This window comes from Pangasianodon hypophthalmus, chromosome 17 (genome assembly GCF_027358585.1).
Source record: "Pangasianodon hypophthalmus isolate fPanHyp1 chromosome 17, fPanHyp1.pri, whole genome shotgun sequence".
NCBI classification, from domain to species: Eukaryota; Metazoa; Chordata; class Actinopteri; order Siluriformes; family Pangasiidae; genus Pangasianodon; species Pangasianodon hypophthalmus.
The window spans coordinates 4571685-4594421 of record NC_069726.1 but is presented as its reverse complement, the minus strand read 5'-3'; the positions used below and the strand labels follow the sequence as shown (position 1 = coordinate 4594421).

Here is a 22737-nt window from a genome sequence, read left to right as displayed (position 1 = left end):
ATGCTATATAGTGTTATATATTGTATAACAGCATATGCCTAATTGTTGGGGTGTTCAAATAATTATATTTTAACTGTGATCACAATTTTGGCTTCATCAGTTCAACATAATTAGCTGTGATATCAGTGAGCTTTGATAACATCAACAAGTCTGGCACATTAAATAATGATCTCCTCATTCATATACTTTACCTGTCTACTGTTGTGTTTTTTTTAATTTATTTGTTTATTAATATACTGTACTGTATGTGTCTGTATTTACACATTTTATAAATTATTCATTTAATTAATTTATTTCAGTGTTAACGATGGAAACCTGGCTCACCTATACTAATAAATAAAGCTTTAATTAAAACTGACTTCAATTAAATGTGACTGAATAAAAACTGGACTATAAACAGAGTTCACATAACTACCTGCAGATGACATTTGAAAATGGTTTTCTATCTGATTACAGCATTAAACAGCTTTACTTTAGAAAAAAAAAAAAAAAAAGGCACAGTTTCATAGCTGTCTTTGTTCGTTATGGCTGAGTTTGTGTACTCATTTCCTAGACTCTTGTTCTGCTCTTTCTTTCCCTGGATATTTCTAGCCAGCTTAATGCTTTCCTATTATTTGCTCAATACCACAGAACCTGCATAAATTAGGGTGTGTTTTGTAAAGTAGATAGTATAAATTGTAGATGTATATATTATGATGGTAAAATGAGGTGTGTCCTATGCATATGGGATGTACATGAGGGAATGGTGGATGGGAGCGTGCATCCATGCAGCTGACGCTGTTCCATCATTTCCTCTCAAACCATCATTTTGTTGTTGTATGACAGTTTGGTGAATCAGACCCAGCCATGCCGTGAGCTCAAATCTGCGCTCATTTCAACATAACGTTAGAGAGCAAGGCCCAGTGCGAGTTGAAGATTTATATTTTTGAAGAAATGCGAGGTTATAGCATTACAGTATTAAAAAAAAGCTGTGCATGTCAATACTGAGTGAAATAATTACAGTTAGCGCTAGCATTTGAATATTTCATGACGTCTAAAAAGCTTTTACCTCAGAGAAGCGTGAACAAATACGCAAGTCCAGTCACCCTTGACATGTTGTTTCTACACATTTAAAATGATTTTACAGTCACGCTGACATGCACTTTGGGAAGAATGCCATAAGAATGTTGTGGGAAATGAGAATATAGCAACCACCTAGAATTTGATTTGGATTGTCCCCAACAGTCAATATCTAGGATTCGCCATGCAAAATTAAAAGCAAAAAAAAAGCTTTTACACGAGGCACAGAGTAAAGCGCTTACAAGGCAGGTAAACCTGATGGCGTAAAAAATCAAAAAGTATAAGTATAAGAAGTACAGCAAAGGCTGGCACCAAATTATCTACCCCAAACAACCAGACTAAACAAACCAAGGGCAAGAAAAAATAATCCTAAAGGCCATTCAGCACCAGTTCAACAAATAAGTGCTGCTTCGAAACTATACCGCTCCAATAGCTTTGACTTAGTCCCATTCAATGACCTTTGTCCATGGCGCAATCCCAGAATATAAGGTAGAGCTAGCGTAATGTTACATATCACATGAAACCTCTCAGCGATGCTGTCTCATATAAATATCCGCTCATAACAAAATGCTTACATGCAGCTGGTTCTGGTTATTGTACTAAAAGGGAGGCTGAGAAGGTCTGAACCTTGTTCGCTTGTTTGTTCTGAACCGAGATGGACAGTATGGAGCTCATTCAAAAAGTGAACAGTCCAGAGGGACCAAGAACAGCTGGCTGAACTGCTCTCCCATTCCCACAGCCAGAAAGGAGAGGGAGTGACGAAGAGCAACAAAGTGAGGCAGAGAGGACAGGCATGGCAGGAAGGAAGTAAGGTGAGGCAGCAGAGAGGGGGTTTTGGGGTGTTACAGTAGCTTCGCAAAAGAGAATTCTAGCTACTGCTAGAGAGTCTGGTACTTTTTGTCAGTAAACCTGGACGTAAAGCCTTTTAGCGGACACTGCATTACAACCAAACACATTTCATTCCTTCAGCAAACATGCGTATGTATCTTGCCTCCAACTGCTTTAAACAAAATTTAAAAATTCTTAAAGACTGGATACTGTGAACTTTTTAAACGAAATCGTCGCTCCAAACTGTGCTCACTGTGTCACAGTACTCTTTTTCCCTTTAGAAAAAAACTGTATCCAACAAGATTCTGATGGTTGTGACCAGCTATGTGTCCACTGTACATGATTAACATCTGAATCTGAAACTAGCACCTCTGTAACAACAAGGTCAAAGCCCTCAAAACGTGGAATCTAAATTAGATTAATCACTTTGCAGAAATGCACAATATAGTGCAAACAAAAATCCTACGCATTGTACAGTACAGTCAGATGCCTTTAGGTGGTGGTGTTTATCGTAAGCATGAAAAAAGAAGCTTCGACCATCTCATAACAAAGAAAGAAAAATATATTTACATTGTATTTAACAGGCTAATATTAAATTGCAAGCTAGTCAGCAAAATAGCGAACTTTTCCCAAAATAGTCAATAAGCTGTTTTCTTGAGCTGGTTTTACACTGTGAGATTTCAGCATTCTTTCATAATTATTACTTATTACACTTTATGAAATGATACCAATAAAATCTTAGTCAAATTCTATAACAGACTGCAATATAACAGATTCAGGTTATAAAATGATGCTCCACTAACGACAGATCTGTGATTAAAGAAAACAATGAAGGATATTTTTTTCTGTTAGAATGCTTTGTTTATGTTTTGTCATCACAGCTACTGGATTTGTAGCTATCTTGTGAGTTTTGCCTCATCTAACGCCGTCCTCCTATTGGTGGATTTTTGACCTGCGCCGTAGCAACGCTCACACTCCGTGTAAGACAGCTTTACGTGTTTTTTTTTGTTTCTCTGCAAAAGTATCCCTTCCATTATAATGGTCTAGAAATGCTCAAAAGAGGCAGAACAACACAGGCTGCAATAAGAGGCAGTAGGTATTGAGAGTTTTAATCATCTCTCCCAGGTGCTTTCACATACGCCCGCTAATGATCCTTTCAAAACACATATTTGCATGTTCACAGAATCTTCTTTGCATGTGTGTTTGTTTTAACCCTTTATAATGTCTTGATATTTTTGAATGTCACAGAGAAAAACAACAAACACACAAGCTGCAACACTGCATACAAAAATTTGGTCATATGATATCGTAATGAAATTCATGTCACGTCATGAATATTTTTGGCTAAAGAGATTGCACACTTTGAGCCACTCAAAAAAAAAAAAAAAAAAAAAAAAAGTGCAGGCACTTGTGCAAATTTTGGGCCCCCTGCCCGGTTAATGCACTGGGCCTCCACCCACTGACAACTTTCATTCCCTAGGGTCCCTCAGAGTACTCAGAGCCCTTGAAATCAACCCCCTGAAGACCGGTAGTGTGATAATTTAGGTAACAGAAAGTAGCAGAAATTCTAGAAAGAACCTTTTTCTATCTAGTCTAACAAGACCGCATGTTTGTGATTTGTAAAAAAGTCAAAGCATCCCAAAGTGGTCGTTATAACATGACATGTTGAATAAGATGCACTTTACAGGAAATGTACGTGGGTAACGTAAGTGCGGTGTTTGTGTGTTTATATGAGACGAATACTCTCTGGACTGTGTTATGTTATGTTATGTTATGTTCAGTGTTTCGGAAATCAGACTACAACGTGCATCTGCATATGCAACAAAGTCTTAATTGTCACAAATCGCAGTAAACACTGTGGTGATGTAAAGCTGTATAATTTGATTTATCTAATGAGGTGGAGAGCAGGAGGAGCGTACCTTAGTCCACACAATGGCACATCTGAGGGCAAAGCCAAGCACCTGACTGAATTATGGGAGCCTCGGCCGGGGCAACAAGCTGCAGGACATCTGAAGAAGCAGGCACAATAACGCTTTAGTCCGGGTGAATTCATGTTACATTATGAAACCATAAAATACATATAAGACTGGGGGAGAAAAAAAAAACCTTAAACCTTAAATTGATACACTGCATTGAGTAGAAGCTGAGATAGATAGATAGATAGATAGAGAAAGAGAGAGAGAGAGACAGAAGTAGATAGATAGATAGATAGATAGATAATTATTTAAAGTATACGTTATTATAGTATAGACTAGCAGGTACTCGGTTTTTTTCTCACTGTATGTATCGACGTCTATCGATTTTCATAGCGATACCGATATTTTAGTACATTTAATATAAAAAATATAAAAATATATATACATTTACGATACTTTTACATTTCTTTTTTTTTTTTTTTTTTGAGAAAAAATGCTCATTTTTTCTGAAAAACAATCCTTTCGCAGTAAAAACAAAGTCAAATTTTCAGTGATCCTACGAAGGTTCTGGAAGAAAATCCTGAGGTAAGTTAACATAGCTTAGCCATTTATCCATGTTCCGGAGCCCTCAGCAAACTTTCGCCAGTTTTCTTTGGTCCATGAGAAGATAAATGTTTAGCTGCTTAGGAAAATACGACCCATTTTACACATTTAGTCTAAATATGAAGTAACAAACGCGGAAATGTGACGGAAAAGTATCAGAAGTTTTCATTTCTCTGAGTGTAGCGTAATGTAACGTTGGAAGTCGCGAGCCGCGCGCGCGCCTGTCACATTTAAATTTCAGAGACAGAGACAGAGAGAGAGAGAGAGAAAAGCGCACTCACCTCAGCACGCGCCTGTCTCAACAGCTTTTCCTCAGCTCGCGGACCGGCAGGACGCAACATTAGACACACTACAGGACATTGCGTTCAGCGGGGACGGAGCCGAATCAGAAGTGCCAGACTCGAGTTCAGTTGTTCAGGAGCTTCTTCCAAAGTCAAGCAGCGCTCGCTTTCCTTTCCTTTGCTTTGCTTTGCTTTCCTCAACTGTGGGTCTCGCGCGCAGAGCGGAAAGGGCTCCGTCCATCGACGCTCGCGAGAAATACACCTCAGAGCTCCATCCCAAACACAGCACCAGGATAACTACCACAACACTGGAGCTGGTCATGCACAGAAACTACATTTCCCCTAACTCCTGACTGCTAAGCAATAGTTTAATACTACTGCTTTCATAATCATGAATTTATCCTTCAGGAAATAATAAAGCATACACACTCCCAGACTCTGCTAATAAATAATAATGATAATAACAGCTAAGTATTAACATTTTCACTCATTCTCATCATTCATATCATGAGGGCTGAGCGATATGACAAAAATATTGTATCACGATACCTAAAGGCGATACACAATACGAATCACGATATATAATTTAAATATTCTAATATGCTGTGTTAAAACTGTAAAAAAAAAATTTTTTTTAAATTACGAACTGTTAAACAGAGTTTGATGATACTCTTATTTAAAGTGTTTTTTAAAAATATATTCTAACACTGAAAAGGATTTGGTAAAAAAAATCAAATCAATTGCTCAATTCCATTACATTTGTAAATTATTCAAATTATACAGTACTGTGCAGAAGTCTTAGACACCCTATTTTTTTTTTTCTTTTAGTACAAATTTTGTTACAGATTTTGATTTTATGACTTCTACATTACCGAGTCAGTACACAAACATTTTAGATTTCCAAACATTAGTTTTCCAGCACAAAATTATATGTTACAGAAAAATAAAAGAAAAAGAAAGCAGCATATTCCATAAGAGACACGTTTCAGACAAAAAAACATAATGAAGGCTGCTGGGTTTCGCTGCAGAAATAAGAAGCGAGTGTGACAGTCAAAGTCTCCAGAAAAACTGTGGCTGCTTCTGCAAGATGTTCAGTAACACTTACAGCTCATTTCCTTATAAAACTGCACACATTGTACCTGAGACTACTATTTTTTTTCTTAAAGTGAAGGATCGACACACCAAATATTGACTTTGTTTCATTTATTACTGTTTACTGCTCTTTATAGTATTTTTTCTATAAATATTTGATTTCATTATTTTTGAAGGTACCTTTGCTTCTTTGCACAGTACTGTGTGTGTGTGTGTGTGTGTGTGTGTATATATATCACATACACAGTATGGTCCAAAAATGTGAGACCATATTGAACGTTTTTTGTTTTTTCTATTTACTATTCTAATTACTATTAATTTTGAAAATTACTCAACTATTCAATATTCAAGGTGTTGCACAATTTCTAGGTCATTATTTAAATTACAGCAAATTTGTGACATTGACCATGTTAACTCTTTTGTACAAAAGGTCAGATCTTCTGAGTCTGATCCCTTCCACTGGAGTCTGTGTCAGCTGGAGTACACACTGTGATTAATGCAAAAAGAGAACATAACAAATACTAAGAAATTCTGAAATTCATGTAAATATTTCTAAGATTCTACTTTTCATTCAAGTTGTTGCTGATCATATCATTTGTCATGAGAACCTTTTTTGTTAAATTGAAAAAGAATGCCAAACAGAAGCATTTTCACTAGTGGTCTCAGACTTTTGGACCCCACTGTATATAATCGAGCCCTAATCGAGACTCACACACTATTAATACAGATTGTTTACATTATGAAACATTTGGAACAGTATATGTTTACTCAAATTCTAGGCTATAATAAAAAATTTGCACCCCTTTTGAATATTTATTTGTTTTCCATCACTCAAATCTAACACTCTAAAACCCTGAAATCTCATCTATACACAACTCTTACACACAAGTTAGGCTTTTACAACTACTTTTGATCAAACAGCATATGTGATATTGAATATTTTAAGCAATCATTTGCATGATTACCTGTAAATAGCATTTTACCTGTAAATAATCTCTCTTTAAATAATCGCACTTCTGTTCCCCTAATATTGTTATCATTATAAATATGGGTTCTTGAACTAAAAGTTGCACATTAAAATGTGTAAAAGTGAGATCTTCAGAAATCATTTTGATACCTGCGTTTTGAACTTGTTTATCACCTTTACTTTTTCACTGAGGGTCACTCATGACGACTCCATGAAATAGGGAGCTGAAACTTTTATTGGAACTAGTACCGAATATGTAACAAGTGTTGTTGTATCATAAATATATACAAGCCAATCAGGTTGCAATATGCAAATGCAGCCACACAACATATGCAACAAATTTTAATCATTGACAAATTGCTGTGCTTTGTGCTATTGGAAAAATAATCCACTTCAGAGTGGTAACGGTAACTCCGCTTCATGCTGGGCCACATCGCACTATCGTATTGTTGATTATTTGCCTGTAACAACATGCCCTGAAGTGTTTAGTTTCTTAATTATGCCACTATTATGCCACAAAGTATGTATTATGGACAGGAAAAGCAGTGGTGAATAGTTTGGTGATGCTGTACAAAACCAAACTGGTAAAGTTCATGAGACCCCAGTAACACTGAAGACACTGATTAGTTTCCGTAGTTACAAGGTGCTAGAAAAAGACAGACAGTTACAAGAAATGAAAATGCAGCATCGTAGTTCAGGTCTCATGAGGTTGTGTGAAGCCTAGCTATGCATTAGCTGTACTAAACAATGCTGAAATGAACCACTGTTTTGTTAGCTTTTAACATTATTAGCTTTAACACAGTTGATGTTTACTACAGCTTGAGGCAGAGAGCTTGTTAAGAACAGTGTTTATTTTCCCCGTTTCATAGTTGGGAAGAGACAAACTTTTGCATAACAGATGGAGAAAAAAAAACAGATCATTTCATAACACCAGAGTGCACATTAAGAATTATTATGTGCTCATTGTAGCTAAAGTAATACACTGACAAGCGCCGTACACTGGATTTCAGTTTCTGATTCAACACACAGCTCCAAAACGCACCTTACACAAAACATCACTGTTAACTGCTAAACCAATTTTCCTCTTGACACTCAGCGGAAGTGTGAAATATGTGTGAAACCATTAGGAACCCCGTAAATGCATCAATAAATATACATGGGAAAATGCTCCAGAGCCTGGAGTAGCAGAAGCGAGATGGAGGAGTGAGCGATGATCAAACGTGTAGCTCTGAATCAACACCTACATGCTAAGAGGCAATCGGACAAAACATCTTTTATTATTGAAGCCTAGGAGAAAAGGTCCAGGACACGTTAGTTTCTGTGAAGTTCAGATTTCTTAACAAAAACAATCTGACCTCACTCTGTCATGTTGACTACAAACTACTTTTTCCTTTTTTTTTTTTTTTTTTTTTTTTTTTAAACACATCATTATGTATTAGCAATAGAAAAAGATGAAAAAACACCATGAGAACAGTACATTTAAAATGACATGAACAAAAAAAAAAAACAAACAGCTCTCATCAGTATGTCCATTGCAGAAGACAGATAATATATAAAGCATAGCAAATTATATATTACTGTCTTTGAAAGCATCATGATTCTCATCAATACTTTATTTCATAGAGCTCCACAAAGGGAAACACACAAAACATACACCCTAGCGACGTACGGTATGTACTCCAACGATCAGCGTATCAGAGAACTAACCACTTTTCCCAGTAACGTCTTTATCAATACCTTAAAAATTACTCTCACATAATAAACACTAAAAGCTGATTGAGCTTTTTTGTAACAAAAAAAAAAAATTTCATCCCATTGTCCGCTTTTCTTGTGATCAGATTTTGACAGTGTGAGCGTGCTTCTTGCACAGCGGCTTGTCTTTTTTGGAGAAGAAAGCCTGACCCTCTAGACTGGTGCTGCACACCTGGAGGACGAGAGAACATTATTATACACTGCGGACTATGTGAAGTAAGGAACAAAACACTTTTAGTGTGCTGTCATGGGAAAATCATCATCAACAGGGTGATGAGTTATTGTTGATCATTGTCCTGTTGACAGCACAGTAAAGTGTTTTATTCCGCTTACACTGCAGCAGTTTGCAAATGAATACTAGTCATTTTAACTTTATTAATAAACAACACGTCATATTTTTTAATCAGTTTATAGCTATGTTTAATGTTGTGAAACGTCTGCGGCACAAGCTAGTTCCTGTTATCACTGATGTTTTAGCAAACTATAAACGGTTGTATCATTGACATTTTTTCCCCTCTTTTCAAGTTTGAAAATTTTCTTTGAAACTTTGAAAAGCGACCTTTTTTTGGTCATGTTACTAACAAACCGCAAAACTTACTGTTACAAAGCACTGACATTGGAACACCATTGTATTACTGTGAGAATAACTATCACAGTGTATTACTCTTTATTAAATAACAACTTTTTAAAAAAAAAATCTATTTATTATTAGCTAGATTACAGAAAGTGTCTGGCATACACATCCCTGTAAATTAGCTGTTAATATAGAAACGATAATGTATTAGAAGGAGCGCATTAATATTAACCTGGGATCGTAATTACAGCCGGAACTACTGTCTGCCGTACTCTTACAGAAAACTACCACCTTCTGACCAATCGGATTCGAGAAATCAACAGTGTTGCGGTATAATATTTATTATGAGAACATATGTGCTCTACATTATTTCTCTTCCTGATGTGAACTTACCGAACACACGAAGCAGGTATCATGCCAGGTGAAGCCCAGAGCCTCCAGAAATTTGTCCCCTGCCTCAATGGGGAAGTCACAGCCATGGCAACTGGTACCGAAAAGATTGTAATAGTCTAAAAAGAGACAGAAAGAGACATAAACGGGGCACTAATTAGTCCATGTGATTTAAAGTACCCTCACGATCCAACATCTACCATAAATAGCAATAGTAATCAGAGTGCCATTAAAGGGCTGTAAACCTTCTATGACTTTTAATGGCTCTCCAATAACTTGTAAAGGTCACTGACTGTTTAATGACTGTTTAACGAGCGCAGATTACTCAATTACTGAGCTGTAACTAACACCAGTTGTGCGGGCTGGTCCTGTCTGCGTGTGTTTGTGAAGATGGGAAGGGTTGGTCTGGGTGGAACTGTATGTAATTGTGTGTGTGTGTGTGTGTGTGTGTGTGTGTGTGTGTGTGTGTGTGTGCGCTGGCCTCTTACCTCTCTCGCAGTAGGGCTGTCCATCCTCGAGGTGGAAGGTGTTGTTGCGAATGGGCTGCTGGCAGGAGGTGCACAGGAAGCAATACACATGCCAGGTTTGCTTCAGGGCATTGATGACTTCCTGTAAAGGGAAAAAAAAAAAAAAAACACAAGTGTTTTTTTTTTTTTTTTTTTTTTTTAAATCTTCCCTACTTAACTCATTTACAGTGCCTTCTTTCGTACATAATAGTTCATCCTGTGAACATATTCTATTCAATGAGCAATATTCAATTCAATCTCAAGTGCGAGAGTGAGACATGTTATATTATTACATATATGGTTTACATTTATGCCCTTTCTAAATGAGTAGCAGAACACAATGCAGAGATTAAAATCATAGTAGACCTGTAGCTAAAGCCTATGACAATTATTCAAACTTTATACCTAATCTATCACAACAAAAACAATAAACACAGCAAATATCATTACACATTACACCTAAAAGAAATAACATTAAGAGTTAACCTCTAGATACTAGATGTTTGATCATCATCAGAGTTCTTAATTGTATCCAGTGCAAAAACTACATCATTTCCTGTCTCAATTACTTGTTCAACTAGTTCACATGGCCCGAAGACAGGCAAATGGTTTGGGCCAAAATGGAATTCTTATGAAAAAGCTTTGGTTGTACGTTTAGCTCATTTAAGCTAAACGCAATACTCTCGCTATGATAGTAAAGGTAGCATTACCACTACAGAAAGTTTGTTTAAAAAAAAAAAAAAAAAAAAAAAAAATGGACAGGTTTGCATATAAATACTTTGGCAAGTTCATATAGTTCTCTAGGAGACCAATATGAAGAAAATTGTCATGGTAACCAAAGAAAAACAAACTCATACCGTCCATTCAAAAGGACCTCGAGATACTCAAGGCCGTAAACAAGACAATGCCTGCATGTTCTAGATGAGCCCTAGCCTAGCTGCTCATTAGCAGAGCAAACCCCCTTCCGCTTCATCGCCTCTCTCTGCGGCGCTGACCTCCCCAGCACCGCTGCTGCCCGTTTGAAGCCTCAGCACCAGGACCGGCGCTAATTGTCACACATCGGAGACACGACTGCCAGCCGCCCCTCCTTTGGCCTCGCAGCCCTTATGATCCTGATTAAAGAGCTTTTTCCCACAGGCCCCAGGGCTGAGAGGCTGGGAACACCAGACCAACAGAGAATCAGGAAAAGATGCCAAGCCCAAGTTCAAACACTTGCTACTCTTCTTTAGATTTAGACGTACTTCCTTATGAGACCCTGAAACAGACAGTGAGCTTCTGCTTTTCCAGAAATACATGTAGTGGAGCTAGTTTTTAGGTTTAGGTTAGTCCCTCACCCCGAGGATCTTCTGCTGGCAACGGCAGCAGGTGGGGGCGAAGAACTGCTCGTAGCAGTGCTCGCAGTAAACAGCGCCGCGCTCCTCCACGAAGCCCACCTCGGCCAGAGAGCTGCGGCAGTGAGCGCAGTTAAACTCCTCCGGGTGCCACGACTTCCCCATAGCCACCAGGAACGGACCCCTAACACAGAAAGAGAGAAAGAAAGAGAGAAAGAGAATAACTATCACAGTCACATCCTTTCAATTAGTAAGGAAAATAAACAGATAATTTCTTTTTTTACACTTGACACGTGAATGTGTGTGCACATGTGCATATTCAACACATCAAGTGTACGCAGGTACAATCAAGTATAAACCCAACCTAAAACACAGTAACGTCACGAACAATTCTAACAAGTGCCAATTCTATGGTTTCATTTTGGCTGAGGGTACCAATATGAAATAAATAAATAATGTACATTTTTAAATAATTTTATACTATAGCAACATTGAATGCTCAATTTGGATTGGTCAGAATTTGCTGTATTAGTGCTGATCTAGTACTCAAATAGTGGATGACCTAGAAAATGTAATACTACTAATAAGCAGATTTTAAAAACCTGTTATTTAACAAGAAAAAAACAACAACTGAAATGGTGATGTTTCTTATAAGGTGACGTTTATTTAACATTTATGGAAGGAGTCTCCAGCGTCAGCGCTTTGTAACAGTCAGTATGTTTTCTATCTTGGGACTGGATGTAAAACTACATGAAATTTAAATACAAATGGTTAAAAAGCAAGAAGGGTCATTCATTATTAAATGAAAAATTGCAAACGTTGGCAAATCACTGTGAAATAAGAGGAATAAAACACTTTGGGACATGCTGTTATAGGAAAATTTTCAACTTTGTTATGTTAACAGTAATTATACTTTGTGTTGGGCCGCGTCAACCACCCACCGTGGATTATTTTCCTAGAACTGCATCCCCAAACTGTTTTATTTCTTACATAATGTGCAATAATTTTAGTAATGGGTAATTAGTAAATAACATAAAATTTAAAAAATGTAATTAAATTATTCCATTTATTGAATTAATTCTGTATTTAATTATTTCAAATAATTTCATTTATTCATCCGTAAGTTAAGAGGGCCCAACGCTTGATTAGATGACTGCTCCGAATATACATCTGTTCACACGTCATCAGGACTGCTTCTCAGAAGTGTCCGAAATGAAATTTGGAAAGCTCTAAGAGTTCATAATTTTTCTATGCAATGTGTACGTGAAAGCACACGTCTTATTGTTGTCTTTTCATACAGAAGTTGAGACAGTATTACTGACACCGGCCCACTGTGAGTAGCCTAGTATTGATTAGTCGTGACTGTGGTTTAGTTGAGCCAATCCACACACTGGTTTTGATGGATGCTGCTGACAGAACTGATTATATCACTGCATGATCTCAGCAGGGAATAAATGAATAGTGCAATAAATTAAACTAAAGTTTAAAAAAAAAAAAAAGTGTGTTTCCATTTAATTATTACATTTTTAATATTTTAATTATTCCTTTTTTACTTTTATTGCTACTTTCTTTTTATTATTTATTCATTATAAAAAAAATTCATGTTTATTTATTTAATTAGGTATATATTTTTTATTTTACTCTAAACCCTTCACATGATTTTTTTTTTCTTTTTTATGTATTTTTATAAATTACATAAACTTGCACACAGAATAAAGACAGAGCAAAGTTATAAAAAGGTGTATTCTTTATATCATCTTTCTGTTTTGGCGGATTTTCAAATTCTCTATATGGAACAAACCATATCTATAGCAATAGTTGTATAACTCCCACTGTGAAAACAGACATTTTTGAAGCCCTGGACCATGAGACATGGCATCGATATTTGTTGAAGCAATGCAAGGAGCAAATTTCATCTCTGTCAGTGGGGAAGCAAGTTACAAATCGGATGATTAGCTGAGAGGGAAAACAAAGGGCTCGGAGCATATCGAATGCCGAAAACGGAGCCCTCAAGCTTGGATGTCATGGCCACTTTTTGCCAGGAGTCTGCGAGTCTATCCCTGGGTTGCGGTGGTGTAACATATACCAGCCCCTGGGCTCTGCAGCGCTCTGCTCCGAGCTACCGAATGATAACAAGCCAATGAGTGCCGTGAACTCTCATTCTGCTCTGATAAAGGCGGCGTGGCCCTGGCCTGGCCTGCCTGTCACGCCAAATTAATCCGCAATTTCTTTCTGCGCAAATTAAAGCTTACACCACATGTTCCAGTCACACTGAGCCTGGCTTGGCCTTGTTGCAGCTTTACACCAGCCTTCTTTCATTTAACGCATTGGGTCAAGGGGATCGAACAGACTGCACCGTGGACAATTCATTAGCAGCATGAACATTCTGTCAGTGACCACTTACAGAAACATATTGGGGTGTAACTACACATCATGACACAATGCATCACGATGCAAAAATGTGATGTTCATTGTGGAAATTAGCATTCTGTTAAGTATGCATGTAATGCAGTTGTACTGTTTGAACATCAGCAGTCTGAAACTGTGCAACCTATAGAGTTAAAGTATATAGAAAGCACTGCTCACATGAACGCATTCTTTCTCATCTGCATTGTGAAGTCTAATAGCTCGATAGCTCCAGATTGCAACAGCCACAACGCATTATACTTTATACAGTTACATGACCACGTTAAAACAGTTAAGAAGAGCTCTTCAGCAGCTTTTAAACACCACCAAAGGCCCGAAGAAATCGGGGCATTTTAGCCTACTTTGGAGCTTGTTATGTTTCAGTCAATCATTTTCAAAGTCCATAGGTCAAACGCTTCATTTATTCAATCAAAATTTTGGGGAGAATTTATAAATTTATTTATTTATTTTTAAGATATGGTGAACCTGTAGTACATTCTGTTTACAATATTAAACCTCTGTTCATAGCACTTGTTGATTTATTTAGTTTCATACAGACAAAAATGCACATTGTTTTGCACTGGTAAAAAAAAAAAAAAAAAAAAAAAAACAGCCCTGCAAACACGTCTAGACTTAAGCATCAAAGTAGATATCATTTCATAAATTCATTTCATTTCATCATAAAAGATAACAAAAAGCTGTAAGAGGTGAAACTAGTTGATATTTGAAATATCCTGTTTCTCTGGAAACTTGGCATCCTACTTACATCTACAATTAATTTATATTGATTTATATATGTATTGCCAAATGTAACACTTGGTGTCTAAAACACCAAAGTAACAGGAACATCCTGTTTATCTGGAAGGTTTGTGTACTATGCTGAATTTTCTCTACTCTTAACAAAGTACAGTGTAGTTAGTCCCTACACAAATATAGCACCACACATACTACTATAGCATGTCAGTGTCACTGCTTAGCAGTGGTCCCATAGTGGTCTATATTCCTGTAATCATATATACCTGCATTACTATAGTGTATGTTTCCAATATAAGCTCTGTTGTACACCGGTTTTTGATTTACACCGCTGCCTATCTAGCTTTAGAGATGAGAGCAGATGTATGCAGCTTTAAAGGAATTTCAAGGCAAAAAATGTGTTAAAACAACACCCTGCCAAAAAGGAAATGCTGACCTGATAACCATGTTGCAGTGACCACACATGGGAGTGCGGGTTCCAGCAGGGATGTGTTCCGCTCTCTGCACCAGTGAATCTTGGTCTTTGGGGTGAGGCTGGGGCGCAGGGCGGTCAGGACCCTTCGGAACACCGCCAGTCACCCGCCCTGTATGCACCGCTGGCACACCTGCTTTAGGAAGTCCTAATCAAAGAAAAGAAAGAGAGACAAGATTGTAATCGGGGTGACCATTATGTGAACCTGACCCACAACAGTGTCTAAATTACTGCAGACAAAGCTGTGTGGCACTGCCACGACGAGGTAATAAGATCAGGCAATATTGTGCATGGCTGTGCAGCGTGACCATTGGTGATAGCGAGCCCCTCGTTAAGATAAATCTTCGGTCCCTCCTTTAGTGGGTTCATCGCAGGGCCTCGGACGACAGGGGCCATCTGTGTCCGGGACATCCACACCACTCGGGTCCAAAACAAAGGATCGGTTTACCCAAGTGCAGGGGAAAGGGAAAAAAAAAAACAACATTCTCAGAGTTAGAGGAGACACCTGGCAAAATAATCCCCCAGTTCAGAGAGCTCAGAGAGGAGAAGGACAATCCTCTCCTTCTCTAAGACCATGGCAGGGGGAGGTCAGAGGTCACCACGCCGCACAGGGAGGCACAGAGGCAGCCTTTCAGTCCAGCACAGGAATCAAAGCCCTGGGATTTCCTCCTGGCCGAGAGAATGGACCGTCAACAAAGTGCTATGTGCTCACAGGCTTGTGAGAGGAGCCCAAAGACCGGGTCTCACTCAAACGGAAATAGGAGCGAGTCTTGCACAGCCCGTGGATCTGAGAACAGCCGTCTAAAAAAGGTCGTCACAGCCTGCCAGTCATCCTAGTGCTAAAGTAACACGTTCTTCAGTGGTGCCATTGAGGCGAGAGACATGAATCATCATTTTGTGTGATCAAGACATCTTCATGATATATCCACGGCTCTGACAAAGATGAGAGGGTAGACTTCCTGCTAAGGACACCACAGCTCACACTGCAGTCCAAGACTAGTATGCACTAAAATTTCCATCATAACACTGTGTGTGTTCCGTCTTGCGTTCCAAGAGCTATATGTGAAATGTCTGAAATGTGTGGTCTCTCACAGCTTTGATGCTATCCTTAGGGCACTGAATGTCTATCATATACCAACATAAATAAAATACGTCCTGATTTTGCTAGGTGACAAACTCCACCCTCGTTTGACCCAGGGACGCCAAGTTCAGCCGACCACCATTGCAAACTTCATCATATGACCTCACTACCAGCTTTTTCTTTTCATGTTTTTAGCATAAATTACTAGCTTTAATTATAAAAGTTTAGTATTAGTTAGCCAGCTACCTACATTTAGCGGACATCTTTAACAGATATCTAGCTAGTTAGTTTTAGCTAACGTACAAGTTACTGCTCCACCAGTACCGATCAGAGATTAAGTTGATTTTGCTGACAAACTTATCAGTGTTAAGCTAATTAATGTTAAGCTAAGATTTACAAAAACATCTCACTCTTGTGGCATTCACTATCTCAGAAGTCAAGCATATATTTGACTGATCTGAGTTATAAGTGTTGATGTTTGTCAATATGGTGGAAGTTCAGTATGCAGCCAATGCTAATTGTAATTACAACATACTTTTAGTTGTACAGTGTTTCTTTGTGATTTGCCAACAGATCTGAGGAAAATTGGGATATTCCTGACAGTTTCATGCCGTTTCCACAGTCACTGTCCCTTTACATTGTCCATATAATAGACATAAGGGCTACATGCTAACTAGTATCTATCACTAACTAGTTTTTTTATTCTTGATGTACACATTTCCTGGCAGCCTAGCAACAGTCTCCTCATGCCTGAACAGTGAGTAATATAACATGATGGATGATCATGTTTAACTAGACTGTCACTTGATAAAATCAGGACAATCCACAGAGAACACACAGTACAGACTGAATAAAACAGCTTGGCATGGGTGCATCAAAAAGCAGAAGTAGTCCCATTCTTTGCTTTGCAGGTTGGACACATCACTCTACTACTTCCCACTGACTTTCTGAAAGACAGTACGCTGAAAGTGGGAAAACGGTGGATGCCTGGTCCAAGGGCAAACCCCCGGTTACACATCATGCAATTCTTCTGCTGAGTCAACCCTTTCTTCAGCAGATCCTCTGGTGGAAGGCTTGCCACATCCTGAGGCTAAAGTTAGATAAGGCGAGCCCTTCCTCCCTGCTCAGACCTCAGTAGATCTGACATGCGGCTATACTATTTCAGCCTCTCCTCCAAAATATGTTCAAGTCAAGCACCATGGGAATCATGATGCTATCTTTCAGGACTTGAATTTTTGTTCAGAATCCTTCATTTTATGCTGTATGTACAAGCCAGCCTTATCTCCATCAATCCTCCTTGTTGGTGCTGAATAATGCCAGTGGAAGTCCATTAACAGAACAGAGCTGCTTTAAACCTGATGTCGCACATGCTCTCAGGTCTCCTAGTGAAACGAGGTCCAGATGCTTTTGTCAGACTACCGGACTTCCTGTCCCCCCATTGTGCATGCTGAACGTTGCTAATCTCCCAGCTGCTGGACAGTTCATCCTGATTGCCTTCAGTCTGGAATCACTCAGTCTGATGATCTTTGATTGGAGGGATCTTCTCCATCAACCCCCCTCCTGTCCCATCTTTATACTGACTCTCTTTGGCAACTCTTGCCGATGACCTTCTGCACCACGTAATTATATTGGAGCTATTCCATGTCTACGCTAGCAGCTACAATGGCAATGCAACTCATCAGCGTTTCACCGCTTGGATGCCTTAAACCCATGAAGCAAGACTAGATGAATGGGAATCTTAATGTGGTTGGCCATCCAGTGCAGAAGCACAGGATGGCATGGCTCCATTGAGGCCCTGGGTGTTTGTTTTAGAGCCAGACAACGAGCGGACATGCATATTTCACAGAGAAAGACCTGTGCGTCGCAGTCATCACTGTTAGAACCCCTGTCAGCAGCTTGCTCTTGATAAACCCCCAGAGAGCCTTGCCTGGAAAACACAGTCCACCTTCTCTACATACCAACACTGCTGGGTTGCAGGTACTCTGTGGTACGCAGTGAACATGATAATAAGATTATCCAGTCCCCTGAGTAAATATTTAGCCTCTGGCACTGAGCCTTGAGCACTCTGGGTGGAGATATGAACCCTAAAAATCTCTGTTTAGTGGGCACTCGTTCACGTAACAAAAATATCTAATTTCAATTTCACACTCGATTTGACTGCGTAACTGTTAAAGCATATCATTTGAGCTCATTTAGTGAAATATCACTCTGTTTTTATTGGCACTGTGAACTCGAAGCTCTAAAATCCAACGGCACAGCAAGTGCTCTGTGGTGATAAACACTGGTGACACATGCTGTAAATTCAGAAGCACAAGGTTGCCACCTACAGGGCAAGTTGGAAAGTGTGGTACATTCATATTTCTTATTAAGACACCTGACAATCACCTTTTTCAGAAAAGAGATCAATGAACATATCCATTAACTTTGTACAGATCTTGTATTGACATACCCACCTTGTCTGAATACAGAAATGCACCTATTATAATTACTGAATCATGTAACTGCATAAAATACTCACTGCTCAGACATTTATTTAATTATTCTATTTCTTACGTTAAGATTACGTCTGAAATTATCTGATACTTATCTATAATAACCATTACATCATTTCTACTTTTTTTTTAAAACCACAGACAGTATTTATGTGGAAACCTCTGTATTGTTGTGTTATGATTTTATTGCAGTGTTGTCTGACCATACCAAAAGAAATTTCGTCTACTTGAATGAATAAAAGATTCTGACTCTGATTCGGGATCATCGGGATTCAAACTCACGATCTCTGGATGATAGGGCAAGCATTGACTCTGATTCTGACTATTACTCTGACCTTGACTCTGATTCCATTTCTGATTCAGATCCTGACTCTGACATCCAACTCTGAACATGATTCTGACCTTGACTCTGATTCTGACTCTTATCCTGATTTTAACTCTGATATTTACGTGGACCCTGACTTTTATTTTTTCATTGTTTATTGCAAATAGGGGTCACAAAAAGTGTATCACTTTCTACATTTCATTCAATGCAAGTGTTCTAGCACTTAACAAGTGTCTGGATTGCTCAAGAAAAAAAATCTTCCAGTTCCTAATTTATGTCATACTTTTAAGGTTTTTAATGTGACTCACCCTCGTAACGATTTTACTCTGACCCTGGACTCTAACTCCAATTCTGACCATGATTTTGAATCTGATTCTGACTCACCTGCAGTGTTTCCAGACTGCCAGCTCTTGGTAGTCACAGTGGTAGGTGGAGGGACTCCATTCCCAGTGCGTGGCACTTTGGTCATGGTTTTAACCATGGACGTGGCGTGAGTGTTCGCATGGACGTCCTCTACAGCCTCACTGTGGAGAAAGAGAATCTAGTTATTAGCTGGAGTTTCATCATTGATGGAACTCATTCACAAACATTTCACTTTATTGATCATAGGAGAGTTATTAGTTTTAAAGGCCTCAGATTCTATATCAGCTTTAGAGCAGATTAAGCTGTGATTGCAGGCTGCAAAAATTGACCGATCAGCTGCTGAATTAGATACTAGGATGGGTTTGTTATGGTAACCATAAGCAGGAACACACACAAAGGTTTAACCATAAGCCTGGGCAGCTGTCCTTTCAACGACCACAGTCACACACCCTGCCACACACTCACACCCGCACTGCATACTGTACTCTTTTGCTCTTGTTTCAATGCTTTAGCAGACATGTGCATATAACACGTTTATATTATGACAATTGTCTAACGTTGTATCATGCTTTGTTATATTATCATTACACATATTATCATTACACAGAAAAGTATCACTATTAGGGGTGTAAAGAAAAACTGATTCAAACTGATTCAACTGAATAATATCAGACTTGAATCATTAGTAAATTAAAGCATACAAGTGTTGCTTGTTTAACTCTATCATTTTGTACTGTATCATGCACTACATATCCAATAGTATATAATGTTTTTACTTAACCCGTCTCATTAGGGTTATTGACATTATTGTGATTAAAAAATATATCATGGTACACTTTTTTTTTTCAGATATACTCAGTACTTCTCTAATACTGTCCAATTCCAATGTTAGAGTAACAAATAGCTGATAGAAGTAAAATAATTATTCACTTCTTCTTTAACATAATGAAATGGCGTCGTGAGGACATGTGAGGTGAACTGCATTTGGGGGTCTCGTAATTGACGAGTAACGGATGAAGACTGTCTGCACCAATACAGGAACAGATTAAGCATTTACTTATAGAACACTATAAAGCAATTATCTATGACAGGAAACTACATCAACCCAGGTCTTTAAGAACCAAATTAGGAGCCAGTCTCCACACAAGCAATTAATACCCATCTAGCCAATTACAGGGGATGTGTTTTGGATTAGGCCCATTCAGGAATCTAAGCATGACCAGATTGATCAAATAAATCTGGCCAATAGGCCCAGCAGTCCCAGATGGTTTGTTAATGAAGAAAACAGGTGCCAACAAAAATGGCTGGCACTGCCTTCACTCCAGCAGTATACTGTCCCAGTTTCCTGCCCAACCACCAACGTGCCTCGCAAAAAACACAACCAACTAATGCTACAATCCTCATAACCTTTCATCATCTATATAATAAAATAATAAAAACCCTTTAAGTAATAGTCCATATGCCTTGCTCTTTTCATACTGCTGTTTAAATTAGGTTGCCAATCCAATACACATTATGGGAAATCTACAGTTCTGCTTAAACAGATGGAAGTAGGGAAGAAAAAAATGTTTCCGCATGCCCAATGCCAGCAGGGGAAACCATATCTGAGAAAGCAACATGGAAGCTGAGTTTAAGGAAGGGCGGGGGAAGGGCCTGGGTGTGTAGTGCCCATATGTACAGGCAGCTGGTTACATGAGGTGCTGCCATCACCAGAGGGTTTACGTGGACTCGATATAATTCAGCGAGGAATTCAGATGCCCACTCTGAGTGGGAAATGAAATGGCTACAATCATATTTTCCAAGATTACCTTTCCAAAGGACTCTCCTGTCTGGGCAAACGCTTGCTGCTGAAAGAACGTGTACATAATGACAAATTTCACATGTCTTGTTCTCCTTTAGTCATCAGCCCCTCCTCCTCTACTATAAGAGTTATCCAGAATAAAACACACACATTCTGATTACAGAACCAGAGACCTGGCAGAATTTCTCAAGAACAAATATGACTTCATTTCCAAACAAACATTGTGGACAATGGTTCAGCACGTCTGTCGCTGGTTGACGTCTTTTATGATGTCAAGACAGTCTGTGTTTCCCTGTGCTACAGGTTAATAATGTTTCATATTTATAATATTATTATAATTAGAGTGCAAACCACTGCAGTGTTTGGAGAGGGGTTAAGACTGGACTTTCACTCTATACCAGGGGTTCTCAAACTTTTTATAGACAAGGACCCCTGTAGCTATAAAATAAATTCAATGAACCCCTGCATCAGATTTATGTCATGAACATTATTTAAGTGTACAGTAGTATTTGATCTATTTTTCCATTCCTGAACTTTCCACTGATAGAACACATTAGACTTCTTTCTGTTATTGAGGTCTGGAAAAGCATATCATACATAAAAAATTATTTTGTAGCAGAGCTAGGATTTGATATTGAATTGAAACAACAATAAACTGAAAAAAAAAGTCTTTCATTGCCAGGGTCTCTCTATACAAGCAGACATTTTCCTCTCTGAAAAGCTTACAGTACAGACTGATCGCCACATCCAAACAGCGAATGGAACAATGCAAGAAAAACATCTTTACCATACTGCCATCTGGTGGATATTAGCAGCACTGCATTATACTAAGATAGCCACCCTCTCATACCCCGTGGCTAGTCAGAACAGAAGTGCATTAAAGAGAATGGAGCATTAATATATAATGCACCCCCCGGTTCTGTTCCACCTGTGTCCAAACCAATATGTTATGTATTGCCTTGCTTGTCTCCATTTTTTTTACTCCTGCACTGCATGTTCCATTTTGTTCTTTATGTTCCTTATCGCCTTGGGGACTAAAAAGGAGAGAATAAAGGCAGGAGAGACAGACATAAAGAGGCAGAGCTAGGAGCTGTTCAGCCCAAAGGAGAAAGCTCATCTATTATTTATCCAAGACAATAAATAAATATTGGTTATGTTCAGCGGTTTTTCCATCAGAGAGCAGACAGGAGCTGGCAGTTCTTCATGTGATGAGGTGTGTGTGGGTGTGTGTGTGGGTGTGTGAGAGAGAGAGAGAGAGAGAGAGAGAGAGAAAGAAAGAAAACACCTCAGTATGTGACAGGTGATTTCCTGGATGAGCAGAACAAACTTTCTCACATAGTTTCCATATTGTAGATGAATGCAAAAATAAAATATATCGTGTATATCGTGTATATAATATTATCTATCATTTCATACTAACTAGACTGTTAGTATGAAATGATAGATAATATTATACTGTAGCTTTCTGGGCAACAAAAACATTAGGCTGGGAAGAATTGTTTATGTATTAATGACTTGTCCATCCCCGTACTAGTATATAAACTTTTGCACTTTGTAAAGCTTTTGCAAACTTTTGCACTGCAAGACCTTTTTCTAAGGGTTTTGACTGAAAGCAGCAAGAAAGAAAGAAAGAAAGAAAGAAAGAACAGGACAGAAGCTGTGAAAGAGAGCACAAGCGACTCAGGAAGAAAGACAAAAGAAGAAACTTTATTGAGACATTTAGAAGACATTGGTACTAATTTAAA

The 22737-nt window shown here is 38.5% G+C and overlaps 2 protein-coding genes across 5 annotated transcripts in view; both read right to left on the bottom strand.

The window, feature by feature from the left end:
- bmpr1bb (bone morphogenetic protein receptor, type IBb) overlaps window positions 1-5099 on the bottom strand; it is a 73251-nt gene extending 68152 nt beyond the window's left edge. For all 3 annotated transcript variants that reach the window (XM_034312849.2, XM_026943918.3, XM_026943919.3), the window contains exons 1-2: window positions 4688-5099; window positions 3807-3896 (exon numbers count right to left, since the gene is read on the bottom strand). The gene's annotated coding sequence lies outside the window, so the exon portion shown is untranslated. The remainder of the gene's footprint in view (window positions 1-3806; window positions 3897-4687) is intronic.
- A 2478-nt stretch (window positions 5100-7577) lies between these two features.
- pdlim5b (PDZ and LIM domain 5b) overlaps window positions 7578-22737 on the bottom strand; it is a 61342-nt gene continuing 46182 nt past the window's right edge. For both annotated transcript variants that reach the window (XM_026943713.3, XM_026943714.3), the window contains 6 exons: window positions 19213-19352; window positions 14895-15078; window positions 11303-11483; window positions 9951-10071; window positions 9466-9581; window positions 7578-8670 (listed from right to left, as the gene is read on the bottom strand). In XM_026943713.3, the coding sequence (XP_026799514.3) occupies window positions 8581-8670; window positions 9466-9581; window positions 9951-10071; window positions 11303-11483; window positions 14895-15078; window positions 19213-19352 (832 nt within the window). In that variant the 3' untranslated portion in view covers window positions 7578-8580. The remainder of the gene's footprint in view (window positions 8671-9465; window positions 9582-9950; window positions 10072-11302; window positions 11484-14894; window positions 15079-19212; window positions 19353-22737) is intronic.